This window comes from Aricia agestis, chromosome 1, assembly GCF_905147365.1.
Source record: "Aricia agestis chromosome 1, ilAriAges1.1, whole genome shotgun sequence".
In the NCBI taxonomy this organism is placed as follows: domain Eukaryota; kingdom Metazoa; phylum Arthropoda; class Insecta; order Lepidoptera; family Lycaenidae; genus Aricia; species Aricia agestis.
In genome coordinates, this window is record NC_056406.1 from 12,702,325 (window position 1) to 12,715,962 (window position 13,638).

General features: G+C 34.6%; 1 protein-coding gene across 5 annotated transcripts in view; it reads left to right on the forward strand.

The window, feature by feature from the left end:
- Nucleotides 1–13,638, forward strand: part of LOC121733452 (protein spire) — a 142,663-nt gene that overhangs the window by 118,208 nt on the left and 10,817 nt on the right. For all 5 annotated transcript variants that reach the window (XM_042123718.1, XM_042123726.1, XM_042123744.1 and 2 more), the window contains one exon: nt 10,465–10,568. In XM_042123718.1, the coding sequence (XP_041979652.1) occupies nt 10,465–10,568 (104 nt within the window). The remainder of the gene's footprint in view (nt 1–10,464; nt 10,569–13,638) is intronic.

Consider the following 13,638-nt stretch of genomic DNA (forward strand, 5'->3'; position numbering starts at 1 on the left):
ACTACTGCCGTTGATTGGCCACCTTTTTGACGTTAGCCAATCAAAAGCTGTAGGGAATAGATAAACTCCTGTCAAAAACAACTTAAGAGGTGTCAAGGGACACCCGAATGGAACAAAGTGTTTTCTTATGTTCAAAAAACCTGTACATACATATACACTCAAAAAATAATTAAAATAACGCCATATATTGATGCCCAGGAATACTTATAACGCATCGCTGTTTATTCTCAAAAACGCCATCTAGTTGACGCACATACTATCAACGCCCTCTGCAGCTACTAATAAAAAAGTGTCGAGGTCAAATATCGTTCTATCTAAATTCTAGCCCCCTTTACGCCGAACGCGCGATAGTCACTTCGTTCCAAAACCTCAGAAACTGGGCATAAGTGCGACTGTCTCTGAACCGATCTCCGCCTGTCCGCGTTTCACAACCAGTAGTCTAATAATTGTAGCAAAACCTTAGAAGGCAGTACTAGTTAGTTGAGTACACTAATGCGGACATTGTTCGTATGTGGGCCGTGCTCTTTCAATGTTCCAATTATAATACTATCTTAAACGATGTCAAACGGTTTATATTTCGGCCTTTTTCGAGTTTTTTCTGTTCACGGTACCGACAAGAAAAATTAAATTAAGAAATTTAAAAAAACCCCCGCCAAACAACTTTAAAAAGTAATGAAATAATATATTATACTGACTTTAAGTTTAAATAATTCCTAAGTGTACTCGTAAAGTGATATTTTAGTCCATAATTGTTGTCACGGTGTGTCGGGGGACTAATAGTAATAAAAAAAAATTCGTTCTAGGGCTCCCGTACTAAAGCTATTAGAGTGAGTGAGCATACTACTTTTAATCGCGGAATACCAGTACATATACGGCAGGATTTCGTAACATCAATTTAAATCTACAATAGGCATAAACTAGTTAATTAATCTAGCAATCTAGTATTTAAAGGAAGTTGGTAATTTAATTCTACTTTAACGACATTTTAGATAATTAACCTAACCGTTTATAAATACATTTCTCCCAATCTCCTATAGTTTAAATAGAAAGCGTATCTAAAATCAGTCACTAGTAATTGGTCGGATGTAATAGCACCGTTACAATTTTACGCCATACCCGTAGACTATCATTTCACAAGAATTTTGAGCGAATCGGTTGACAAAATTAGTCTTTAATATAAGTGCTCCTATTCTGCTCCTTTTATTCAACTTAATACTGCATTGGATAAAGTTTCGATGTAGTTTAATCACAGAACACATTAAAGAGTGTCTCTTCAATGTGTTCTGCGAGTCTAATAATGATAAACGTCAAATGTATGTATACGTTCTAAAAGAGATGACAACAAGGTTAGTGTTTGGCTGATGTTCTGCATAAAATAGAGATAAAACGGAAAAATAAGTATGCACACAGCTTGAAAAATTGGTCAAGCATATTGTTATTAAAACTAGTTTATATGTGTGTTGACAAAAGAGTATCTAACAATAATTATGTGATATTACTGTTCAATGCATCCCGGACTGGAACGAGCTGTGTAATGTGTGGTTAAAACAGTAAAATTGGGGTCACAAAAGAAAATAAATAAACACCAACTTCATTTTATAGGTTTTACCGTTTTGATGACTAATTTAGTACAGATAACAAGATGTGCAAGCTCGAAAGGCAAGTGAGTAAGCGGCAGGAAAACATTGCCAAGTTACTTACCACTTAGCGACGGTTTCTGACCGAAATGCCGTTAGTTCATCTCAAAGCACAATGGAGTTACGTCAGGTTATCAGAACATCGTTATTCGTTACGGGCTTATTACAAACCGCAAGCTTTAAGTAGTAGTTGCAAAATACAATTTTGTGAATGTAACATTGAATCTGAGACGACTAGCATGTTGCAAATAAGCTTTGCTTTTTATGTGAATAGATATCTTTCCCACGTAGTCCATGGAAATCGTACCATAACAGGGGTCTTCACTTGCATCAAATGGGGAAGTTCTGATTTTTTTATATGTTGTATGTAATGAGGTGGTAATGACAAATATAATTTTTCCACCTCGAAATCCTTCCGGAACATTGTAAAATGCATGACAAACCATTTAATTTTTGATCAGTTTTCAGTTTTTGCCATTTTTTACCACTAAGGACCTGTTTAATGGTAGAAGTCACTAGAAATTATTTTAAAGTAGACTAAATTTGCAACAAAATGAGAATAGTTGGGTCTCGATAATTCTAAAACAGATTGTTACATACTCACTTAAAAATATACGGAATTTCCGAATATAAAGTAAATCCAAAATTTCACCTTGGGAGAGTGTAGGTTTAAATATTTGCTTTTGGAGTTACTCTATATAATTCAAGTATTTAAGCACTTCCATGGATATTATGATCTTAATAAACAATATTACTTAAATCGTTCCATAAATATTTTCGCTTAGAATTCGTTGTTAGACTGTAAAGTAAAAAATTAGTTCAACCACTGTTTGCCGTTACCTGTACCGCTACCGTTCATCTTGTTACTAAATTGTTTAACAATTTTATGATACTCTATTTTTTAAATGATTTTCTATGGCTTCAATTTCATATCATAAAGTCGTGAGGCTTCGTTAGCTATAATTGTGTAGATATATTAACGCGGAACATAGTGCAACTTGATATCAGGTTTTCAAGGTCCTCGCTATCAAACTAGTATTAATTAATTACATTTCTTTTTTATCGCAAAGTGGTCCCAATTTCGTTTACATGTCTGGGCTTCCACTTGATTAGTTTTGTGTTGGTTTTCGGCAAAATGAGTTTTTATCATTATTCAATTTGCGTAAGAATATTTCATTGATTATAACAAACGTGCTTTTACGAAAGCTGAGATATAAGCAGACAGATAGTAGATAGGTCTCTCTGTTGTAAATACTCTAGCATTTTAACCGACTTCCAAAATGGAATCTTCGGCTGTGTATATTTTTTATTAGGCTGGCTCTGAGACCCCGTTATCATATAAATAGGCTTGTATACACTGATTAACCTCTTTCTTTATTGTGTTTTATTTGCTCTACTTTTCTTACGACAATAAACTAGTACACCAAAGTGTATCAGCCTGGAAGAATTGTTCATAATAGAAGAAAATAAGCTCCCACTTTAATTTGTTTTTTCTCTTGTATTTAATTGCGACTTATTAAAATGAGTGGGAAAAGTCGAGCAAGCTCTCGCTCTTAGCCGATTATTTATAACACTGGATAAAGCATATTATATAGTCTATGTATTAATCTAGTTTAAACTATACTGACATGCAAAATATGATCAAAATCAGTTGATATGGGTAGGTTTTAAGTGAAAAACTTTTAATTGATGTAATGCGAAAGTACGACTGTTTTTTTGATATATTGACGCTAAAGTTGTTAAACTCTTTGAGATACGTGTAGAGATACTTTGAGTCCTGTAAGAGTGGAATTTAAAGGAAAACCCAGGAAAGTATAATCACGCAAAATTTAGAGCGCGCGTGATATAATTATTTCGGCCCGAACGATATTGCCAGCTACGTTTTATATTCTTTCTGTGTTTCTATTTGTTTGTGTTTCCAAAGAACTGGTTTCTTGTGCAACATATCGGAGTATAATGGCATTATCGCAACGAATCTATATCAACTTAACATTGAATAGTGAATGTGTTGACTTTCGATTGCGATGTAACCTGGGAACGAGCGGGGACGTAACTCGATGCTTCCGCGAGATAACTCGTTTTTCCCAGCTCTCGCAATGCAAAATTCGCCAAATACCGACTATTGTTCCATTTGAGGCAATGATGCATGTATAATCCGTAATAATATTTGCGTCAGCAGATATACAGTGTACTACATTGATCTAAAACCGTTTTATAGCGCGCAAAATAATAATCAAAGAGCTGTTGAAATTTAATATGAACTGCAACAAAACCGTGTCATTAAAATTGTAATGCGTCAAACATACGAGAATAAACTGTTATATATCTATACATCTATAAATAAAATTGGAGTGTCTGTTTGTAATATTGAAAGAACCGTTTTTTACTAAATGCAATTAATATGAATGTATACAAGGTGTAACAAAAACAAGTGATAATACTTTAGGGTGTGTATGTGTTCCTTATAGAGAGTTCACTGTGAAAGTAGCAGCGCTGAAAGACCAAATTTCTTTTTCACTTTTGTATGGGGAAACTCGTAACGTTCGGGCGCTTGCCCATACAAAAGTGAAAAAATTTTTTGGTCTTTCAGCGCTGCTACTTTCACAGTGAACTCTCTATAAGGAAAACATACACACCCTAAAGTATTATCACTTGTTTTTGTTACACCCTGTATAGGGTACAGACACCAAAACAACATTTTTTACAATTTTTGTCCGTATGTCTGTCTGTCTGTCTGTTTGTTCCGGCTAATCTCTGAAATGGCTGGAGCGATTTTGACGGGACTTTTTTTGGCACATAGCTGATGTAGTAATAAATAACTTAGGCTACTTTTTAACCGATTTCCGAAAAGGAGGAGGATATATTATTTCACTTTTTTATAAATGAACCTTAAAAAGGGGATTTTTTTCTCTTTTTTATTATCTTTGTTATCACATTTTGCTGACGCGGACGAAGTCGCGGGCAACAGCTAGTAAAACAAAAAACAAAATATTGATTCTAAAAAGTGAAATATCTGAGAAACAGCTTCTGTTAACAGGCAGAGTACGCTACTCTAACTAGAAGGAAAATCGTGCCTCTTATAGCTCTCAGGGCAATATAATATCAAGTGTCAACCACTTTACTACTAACGTAGGTCTGAGTAAATGTCGGGAAGACTTGTGACGTCATCGTTTCACTTCGCACTTATGTTTTGTTGCGTCGCTGGCTCGGTGGTGTAAAGCCGATATTTCCCTGCCCTGCCTCCGTCGGTGCTATGTTTATGTTTGCTGCAGGAACCTACTTTTAACGAAAGGGAAGTGACATTTGGGGTCGGAAAATAGCAGTTGAGCGCATGCGCCGAGTGCGCCCCCGAACCAATATGGCGGCGCCCGCCACGAGCTAAGCACGCGCCTTTTTATTAAGTTCTTTTGCTATTTATTTAATTTCACACGTGATGAACTAAATATATCAGTTCCTTGAGTATATTTCGGCTACTCCGCTTTTATTTTTTCCGTAATTTCATTTACAATTTTTGGCTAGTGTAAGTGTGACGCAGTGTTTAGTTAGCGCGTTTTCGGGTTAATGCTGTAGTTTGTGTAGCTAAAAACGCGCGTAAGCAAAATAAATAGAGAAATTTGGGGCGAGTGGGCGTAATTGGTCAAGCTGAGGCGGTCGCGGGTGTCGCCCGCAGCGCTGCTGCTGGGTAGACCGGTGTCGGGGCTGGTAGAGCCAGTCCGCAGCCCGGAGGAGCCAGCGCTGGATGTGGCGCAGGACAAGACCTACTGGGGCAGCGTTGCTGCCGCTATGTCAAGTAAATACCCTTGTTTGGTCGAAACTATTTCAAATGTCGGAAAAAATAGCTCGACTTTTCCCACTTACTATTAAGTTGTTCAGAGTTATTATTATAATATATTAAATCTAGTATTAAATAATTTCTGAGTTTAAAATAACTCTTAAGAAATACTCCGTTTGGCTACATTATGGAAAAACCACAAAAATATGTAAAGGATACACTATAATAGTATGGATTATGGGTTAATAACAATGACTCACCCTTTTCAACAGCTGACGCAGAAATATGGGGTTACCTTATAAGCAAATATGGGGTGTTTGAATTTTTATTTATGTTCCTTTCTTATAAAAGGCTCTACATTTTCAGTTGAATGTATCGAACGAAGTGAATTAGGTTAAGTAGAGCCTTCAATTAGAAAACAGGGCGAGTTTATTTATGGCTTGTTTTACAATAAAGTGAAATTATCTGTGACACAGACATATTTTATCTAATAAACAAAATTATGACATAGATAAATTGAAAGTGCTACCCACTGGGTCAGCAATCGGCATCTATCGAATCGTTAGCAGGAATTGTTAATTATCATCAGTAAATTAATAATTATTTCCTGTTTTCCTACAGATGCTTTTCAACCTATTCGTTGGATGTCCAAAACAAGTTTAATTAATTAAAAAAGAAAATCAACTATTGGTTCTTACGCCAAGGCGGAATATTGCAAGTATGGAAATAAAATATGTTTACAAACAGTACCTCTATCTTGACAGTTAATTTAAATGTGCATTTAATGAGATTTAACGTGTTTAAACAATTATTAAACAGTTATACATGCTATTATAACAGTAGTATGTATGGTAATGTCTCTGGTACATTTAAAATGGTAATTGATAACTTTAAACTTTACCGCTATGTGCCATTTGGTAGAGTCTAGAGACGGTACTCTACATTGTACCCAAACAAGTTCAACGTATTATGGTAAACCTTACTAGTTACTACCAAGTAATAACGCGATAAAATATATATCTATTGTTTATTTGGCCGAAAACCTTTAAAGTTAAAGCCTTTAAACCCAGTTCTTGCAAATTTTAATAATTTTTCTACAACTCTTTCTAAACATTGATAACATATTAATATTTCAGATTTTTGTCTACGATATTATCATTGTTCAACCATCCACAAAGGTTTTAAGTGTGCAAATCTAAAATACATTGTTTCAAAAAAGATTTCCTACCGAATCGTAACCCGCAAACTTCTGTTACGTGACTTCATGTAACAAAATCTGTTGACATTAAGTTATTTTTGTCGAGTAAAGGTCAGCTTAGACTGAGGGATTACCGACTTTTTTCGTATAATTTTTCATTTTTGCGAGACTAATGTAGAACCTTAAAGCGTAGGCGAAAGTTCAAAGGGATGCTGAAGGTTTGCGCAGGTTCTATTGACGTAAACTAATGGAACCCTGACATTTGCGAGTCTGGCCGCTGACGTCACAGACACTCGCATTTCACTAATTAGTTAATTTTACGGTCGAATTCACAAACTTCTCGAATTCTGAGAATCAAATCAAATTATTTATTTACCATTTCTCCAAACAGATATATATTTTGTCGAGTGATCTGTGCGTCTTTTCAGAGACTATAATAATAATATTAATAGCGTTTGAGAAGTAGGCGATTTCTTATTTTCAATATACATTTTATAACTCAAAATTAATTCAATGACTTTTGTTTCTCTATATGTAATAAAACTAGGTTTTCTCATGCTGTATGATATGATCCGGTAAATATAATCGCATAGACCTACTGTTATGCGATTTATGTGTTGCAATTAGTATTAAAAGTGTTAAAGTTCTCACTTTGGCTATTATTTTATATAAATTAACTTTGATAAATTAATAGGAAGATATAATATACTACACATTAACGACCATAATTTATAAATAATTTGTTAATAAATTACTAACATTAGGTTTCGTCATAATATGTTACAAGTTACAGCTTACGCATAATGTTGCATACATTAAAACTTGATGAAGATCAGGAAGAGCACATTAATTTGTGGGTTTGGTTAATAGAGTATAATATAAATTAGCTTATATTTACTTTTACGAAGGTTACGTTTGTTTCCTACTGTTGCCACAGAATATTATTAGTTGTACCAACTGTTGCACAAGAAGAAATTAGAAAAGTGTAACATTTTCATTAAATACTAGGAGATACTATTTAATATACAAAAATAATATATTATATGTATTTTAATAGACTTTTTACTCCTTCCTGGTAAAATATTTACACAACGGATAACCTATGTAGGGTGTGATACGTTAGAAAAGTCACTTGACAGAAAAAGAAGGACCTACATCAGCGTTGTAGCTAACAGTTGTGTATTTTATTTTGGGAAATATGTTTCACAGTTTTATTTTTTTGCAACATAATATTCGATTGTGTTGTGTACATAATAATATATTAGTGGTTGTGAGTTGTGACTGTACTGTTGTACTGTGTAAGTTAATCTACAATACAATTCTTAGGGCCTGTTTCACCACTTCCTGATAAAATGCCGGATAGGCTATCCACAACTTTTTTGATAGATGTGTGAGTATGGAGTATTTGTCAGATAAGTTGTGGATAGCCTATCCGGCACTTTATCAGGAAGTGGTGAAACAGGCCCTTATAAACTTTTGGGTAAATCAGCCGTGCTTTCGTGAAATCAAATTCGTGCAAGAAATGTCTGTTTTTTTTCAGTTACGCATGCCGCCAATTTCAGCAGTCTATCATGAAGATAGTCTATCAAGTAGACTGTCTTCATCTATCTTCATGCTAGCCTAGGAGAGTAGAGTCTACTTATCTACATCTACACTAATATTATAAAGAGGAAAACTTTGTTTGTTTTTGATAATATTCTATGAGTAAGGTACTTTAATACCATATTATATATTAATAAATAATCTTATATCTGTAAACGAGCAATTCTTGCATATATATATATATATATATATATATATATATATATATATATATATAATTGGAAACTCGGAATCGGCTCCAATGATTTTCATGAAATTTAGTATATAAAGGGGGTTTCGGGGGCGATAAATCGATCTAGCTAGGAATAATTTTAAGAAAATGTCATTTTATTCGTGTTTTATCGAATACCGAGCAAACAGCTAGTAATAATAATACTTAACGCGAGCGAAGCTACATTATACTAGTTATGCTGTGCACATACCTAGTACTATAACTACTTTTAACCGAGCTTTTTAACCGGTCTGCATACGGCAGTGGCATTTAGCGTGATTGATGGTTCTTTAACCCACTTAACCCACTTAACCGACTTAATTAAACTGTAGCCGCAATAACCATATCGTTTTCATCGTATTTATATTGCTTTTGTGGGTTTATTAAATATTAACTTTTATTGATATAAATCTTATTAATTTTATCTCTATCGCCATAATATTATTATAGCTACCTGACGTGTTTATTTCAATTATTTATTAAAAAAACTTGTTTTGTGTTAAATTCAAGTAAGTGAATTAATTTCTTTTTATCGATTTATTTTTAAGGAGGTTGATTATTTTTATATAGGTTCACCTATTCTATTATTACTCTGTTGCAGAGGTAATACTTAACGTATTTCAACGTTAAATGCTTCAAAGATGTTTTATTTGCTACAAAAACGCTATTATTCGTATTGCAACAAAAGTATGACGTGAATTAATGTACTTGTAACATGCTATTGTTTTAAATTGCTACTTCTAGGCTTTGATTAAAATGATTGTTTGTTTGTAATTACTCGTTTCAATTAAGTGGTTGTTAATTTCATAATTCATTCATTAATGGCTGAGTTTTATACAATTTTTCAATTTTAGAAACTTAAATGATCATTTAAGTTTCCTTTCGTATACACATTTGCTTTTTCAAGTAGGCGGAGAGCCTACAGACGCCTCTTTTAATTAATGAAAAACATAGTTTCAACAAAAAATCGTTTGTAGTAAACTTTCTTTTATTAACACAACGTAGCACGTACGCGCTTTTGTCGTAAATCTGAAATTCAGTGGCGCATTCTGCTCTCTGATGCACCAAATAGGAACGTAGAGGGTGCCAAAACGTTGTAGTGATTTAGCTATACAATAAACATTGTATAATGTGACAATTCCTGGCCTTAGTGATGCAAAGCCTGCATTATACAGAATAGAGGTAAATGTTAATGGGGACCAACATTATGGGGATACCTAAGTAAAAAGTGTTCGGCAAACATAATTAATTATTGAATAGCGAATAAAAATGGCGCTATAGTAAAAAAAACATAAAACAGTACAAGACAGAGTAAAGCGTGTTGATTAAAGATAGAGTAAATAAATTTCCTCTATTAGTAAAGAGCCACCGTTTTTTGATGCTTTTTTGCGGTTTCTTTTTTATCCCAGAGATGGTCCACCTTTAACCTGTAACCCCCATAGCCTACGCGTTAAAAAATACTGTCGTAGCTTTGCCTTAGTAGTGAATACGGTCTAAAATCGGTAAATCTACGGTCTACCTAGATACGGTCTCGGGTCATCAAACTGCGCTTTTGACCTCTTTGCTCGTGAGACGTTTTAACCTGTTTTCTAGCCAGGAAAAATCTAAATGGAGTGTTCTTTTCATACTGTCTGATGCTATCGTAACAGGTTACTTTATCTTCATATCCTGGATGGCTATGAAGATAAAGTAATGGCTTTTTATGAAAAGTCTTCTTTCCAGAATATTGTATCCTCACTTGTCATGCAGGGGTACATGATATATTTTATGCTGTCGTATGATTATAATATTGCATTTATTACACGAAGGTATATTCAAAATAACAAGGCACAGAGTTTTAAGCAAATTTTGCCATTTTAAATTTCATTTTTGAATTTCATTCCAGTGCCCGTTTGCATTTTTTCAATAGCAATCCAACGTGCAGGGCTGGATTCGCGGCCAAAAGTTTAGTGCCTCAATTCGCTGTTTGAGCTTTAGCTAAAGAACCTCAGTTCGTTGTGTATAATTAGTACAAGCAGCATTTAATAATTGTGTATTGTTACAGCGACAAGCGGCGGCAGCGTGGCGAGCGAAACGCGGCGTGGCGAGGTGACGCCGCACGCGCCGCCGCAGAGGCGACTCATCAAGGTGGACTTCGACAACCTAGAGGTGAGGCTTTCAGAAGTAACGTGTTACATAATAATGGACGCTGTTAAGCATTTGTGTACTAACCCACACAAAAATTACGTATTTAGTTATGAATGCAGTTATGTTCTTTAGATGATTTAGAACAAGACTACATTCAAAATTTAACAACAAAAAAATTGTGGGTTAGGACACTAATGCTTAACAGCGACCATATAATATATTATAATATATAATTAGTTAATTACCCACCATTAACATGAAAACATTTCATGTAAAATGTTGCCAAGACGACCACATAAGGTTTGCCCTATGAAAAATATATTATGAGATCTTATGTAGAGCCAAGCTTCTGAATCTACACGGCCTAACTCTACCGACCCTAACTTCAACAAATTCTACATAATATCAGTAAATATTATGTATACTATCCATATTATCTTATTAACTTACACTGTCTCTTACATCACATCGCTGAACCGATTTTGCTGTAATGTGGTATGGAAATACTTTGAGTCCCGGTAAAGGACATAGGATACTTTTTAAAATTTAACTTAAAAATGAACGGCTCCCGCGCGATAAACAAATTTTGGAGTAACGGAGTTACGGGCATCATTGGTACCAATAATTGGGATAAACCTGTACTTATAACCATGTCTAAAACCTGCCTTTAAATTTAGGAACCAAAGTAGTAAAGAGTAAAACAGTTTAAGAAATAACTGTGTTTTTGGAATAACATTTCAGACTTGGCATATTTATAGCCTGTATTACACCGTAGATTCAGCTGAGTTCAGATATTATAATGAATTTAATTTCACAGCTAATTTCACTTATCAGGCTATGCAAAAATAACTTGCTATCGATCGCCATAGTGCAGTAAAGTCTTAAGTTATAAAGGTTAACTATGAAAGGGTAGGGGTAAGACTATAACCGTATTGAAAACTTGATAATGAAGGTTGAAAAGTTAACTAGTCATTCTGGTATGTATGTAGGCAGTAGGTGCCTATTAAGCCTTCGGTCGGGAACGCCACGGAACAGTTTGTACAGTCAATTAGGACTATTAAGAGTAGCCTCGTTTGAATTACTGTTACGTACAAACAAGTTCATTTTCCTGAACCATACATCAATACGCATGGGCGTACCGAGGGGAGGGCAGCTGCCCCCCCCTGGATCATGTTGACGTCCCTACTAAGTATATTATCTAGTACTTTCTAGTATCTAGTATCTATAAAAATTAAAAATTAAGAAAACGAATTTTTGCTATTTGTTTGCAATACAATATTTTTACAACTAAAAATTATTAATTTTTTATTCTTTATAAACACCTAGCTTATGAAAAATCTGATTTGCCCCCCCCCTGGCCCAGAACCAGGGTAATTTGCCCCCTGGCCCAAAACCTGGGTACGCCCATGTCAATACGCGTACTTTCTTCCAATTAGACAACTTTGTATCGGATATTTTAGATACTTTTATTTCTAATAGATACTTGTAGTTTTTATCTCTACGGGATCGCATGGCATTTTTTGCGTAACTGTCGGTAAGTCTACGGGCTACGAGAAAGTTAAACATTTACAAATCCGTTAGTTAGTGATTTATAAGTATTTTTAATGACGTCTCTAATAAATACTGCTTTCATTGACATAACTTTAGGCTCATTGTTAAAATCGTATCTTAGCAAACTAGAAAGTAAAACACTCATAATTAAATCCGTTATTATCCATACTAATATTACAAATGCGAAAGTCTGTCTATCTGGTTGTTACCTCTTCTCGCCCAAACCGATGAACCGATTTTGCTGAAATTTGATATGGAGATACTTTGAGGCGCGGGAAAAGACATCTAGGATACTTTTTATCTTGGGAAATGAACGGTTATCGCTCGATAATAGAATTTTGGCGTATCGGAGTTGCGGGCGTCATCTAGTAATATCGTAAATCGTAATATTACACCAAATTATAGTTCAAAGCGTTTATTTCTATACTAATAATGGCGCCTAAGCTAATAACTACACGCATCTTATTCATTTGATTACCCTTGTGTCTTTCTATCTATTATAATTTCATATAATATTATTAGTACCTGGATGACCGAGCTTTGCTCGGTATAGCAAACACTCATTGACTTCGTGTTACTTTACAACGCCATCTGCTGGAATAGCTTTAGCTGTTGTTGTGTCGTTAAAGCAATTAGTTGCTCACAAAATAGTTTTTTTATTCGCCAATAGATGTCAGGAAGAGTTTATCGATTATCGATAAAACACGAATAAAAATACATTTTCTAAAAATGATTCCTAGCTAGATCGATTTATAGCCCCCGAAACCCCCTATATACAAAAATCCAGGGTAAAAAGGGAAAATAGGTCGGAAAATTTAAAAATATTCAAAGTGCAAAGCCTAAAGGCAATCAATTGTAAATGAAAATAAAATGGAATTAATAGGATCACGGTTTGTTCTATTTATTATCATAATCGGCTCAGCAGCTTCCTTGACCCGTGAAACAGTGGAGAAACCGTACGAAGGCGTTCACGTGATATCCGGCCACACCCCACACTTTTTACTGCAGTGTTTTGTAGCGGAAAAATGTCGTTACTTGTTTAGCTAATCGGCCGTTTAAATTAATTTGTATTCATAAATTAAACTGTAGGCATAATCCTTATAAGGTGACATAATGCGCGTATTATGCGCAAAAAGAGACAGACTAAATCGGAAATCCTGACGCCACTGTTAATTTTCTGTGTGGTTTGGAAGGATTATGTCTGGTTTTGCTACTGGATGCGGATAGAGGTAGTTTAAACTTCAAAATAACACAAAGGTATCTTCTTAACTCGTAATATATAGATATATATATAAAACTCAAAGGTGACTGACTGATTGACATAGTGATCTATCAACGAAGAGAAAAAAGAAAGGATTTTGATAAATTCCAACCCCAAGGTGTTCAAATAGGGGATGAAAGTTTGTATATAATAATACTTCTTAACGCGAGCGAAGCCGCGGGCAAAAGCTCGTTATTTAATATGGTACAGTTTTCTCGTGGTTTTGATTCAAGGCGTTTTAAGTACGCGAGCAAGAGAGAGGTAAGATGAAGTTTTTAG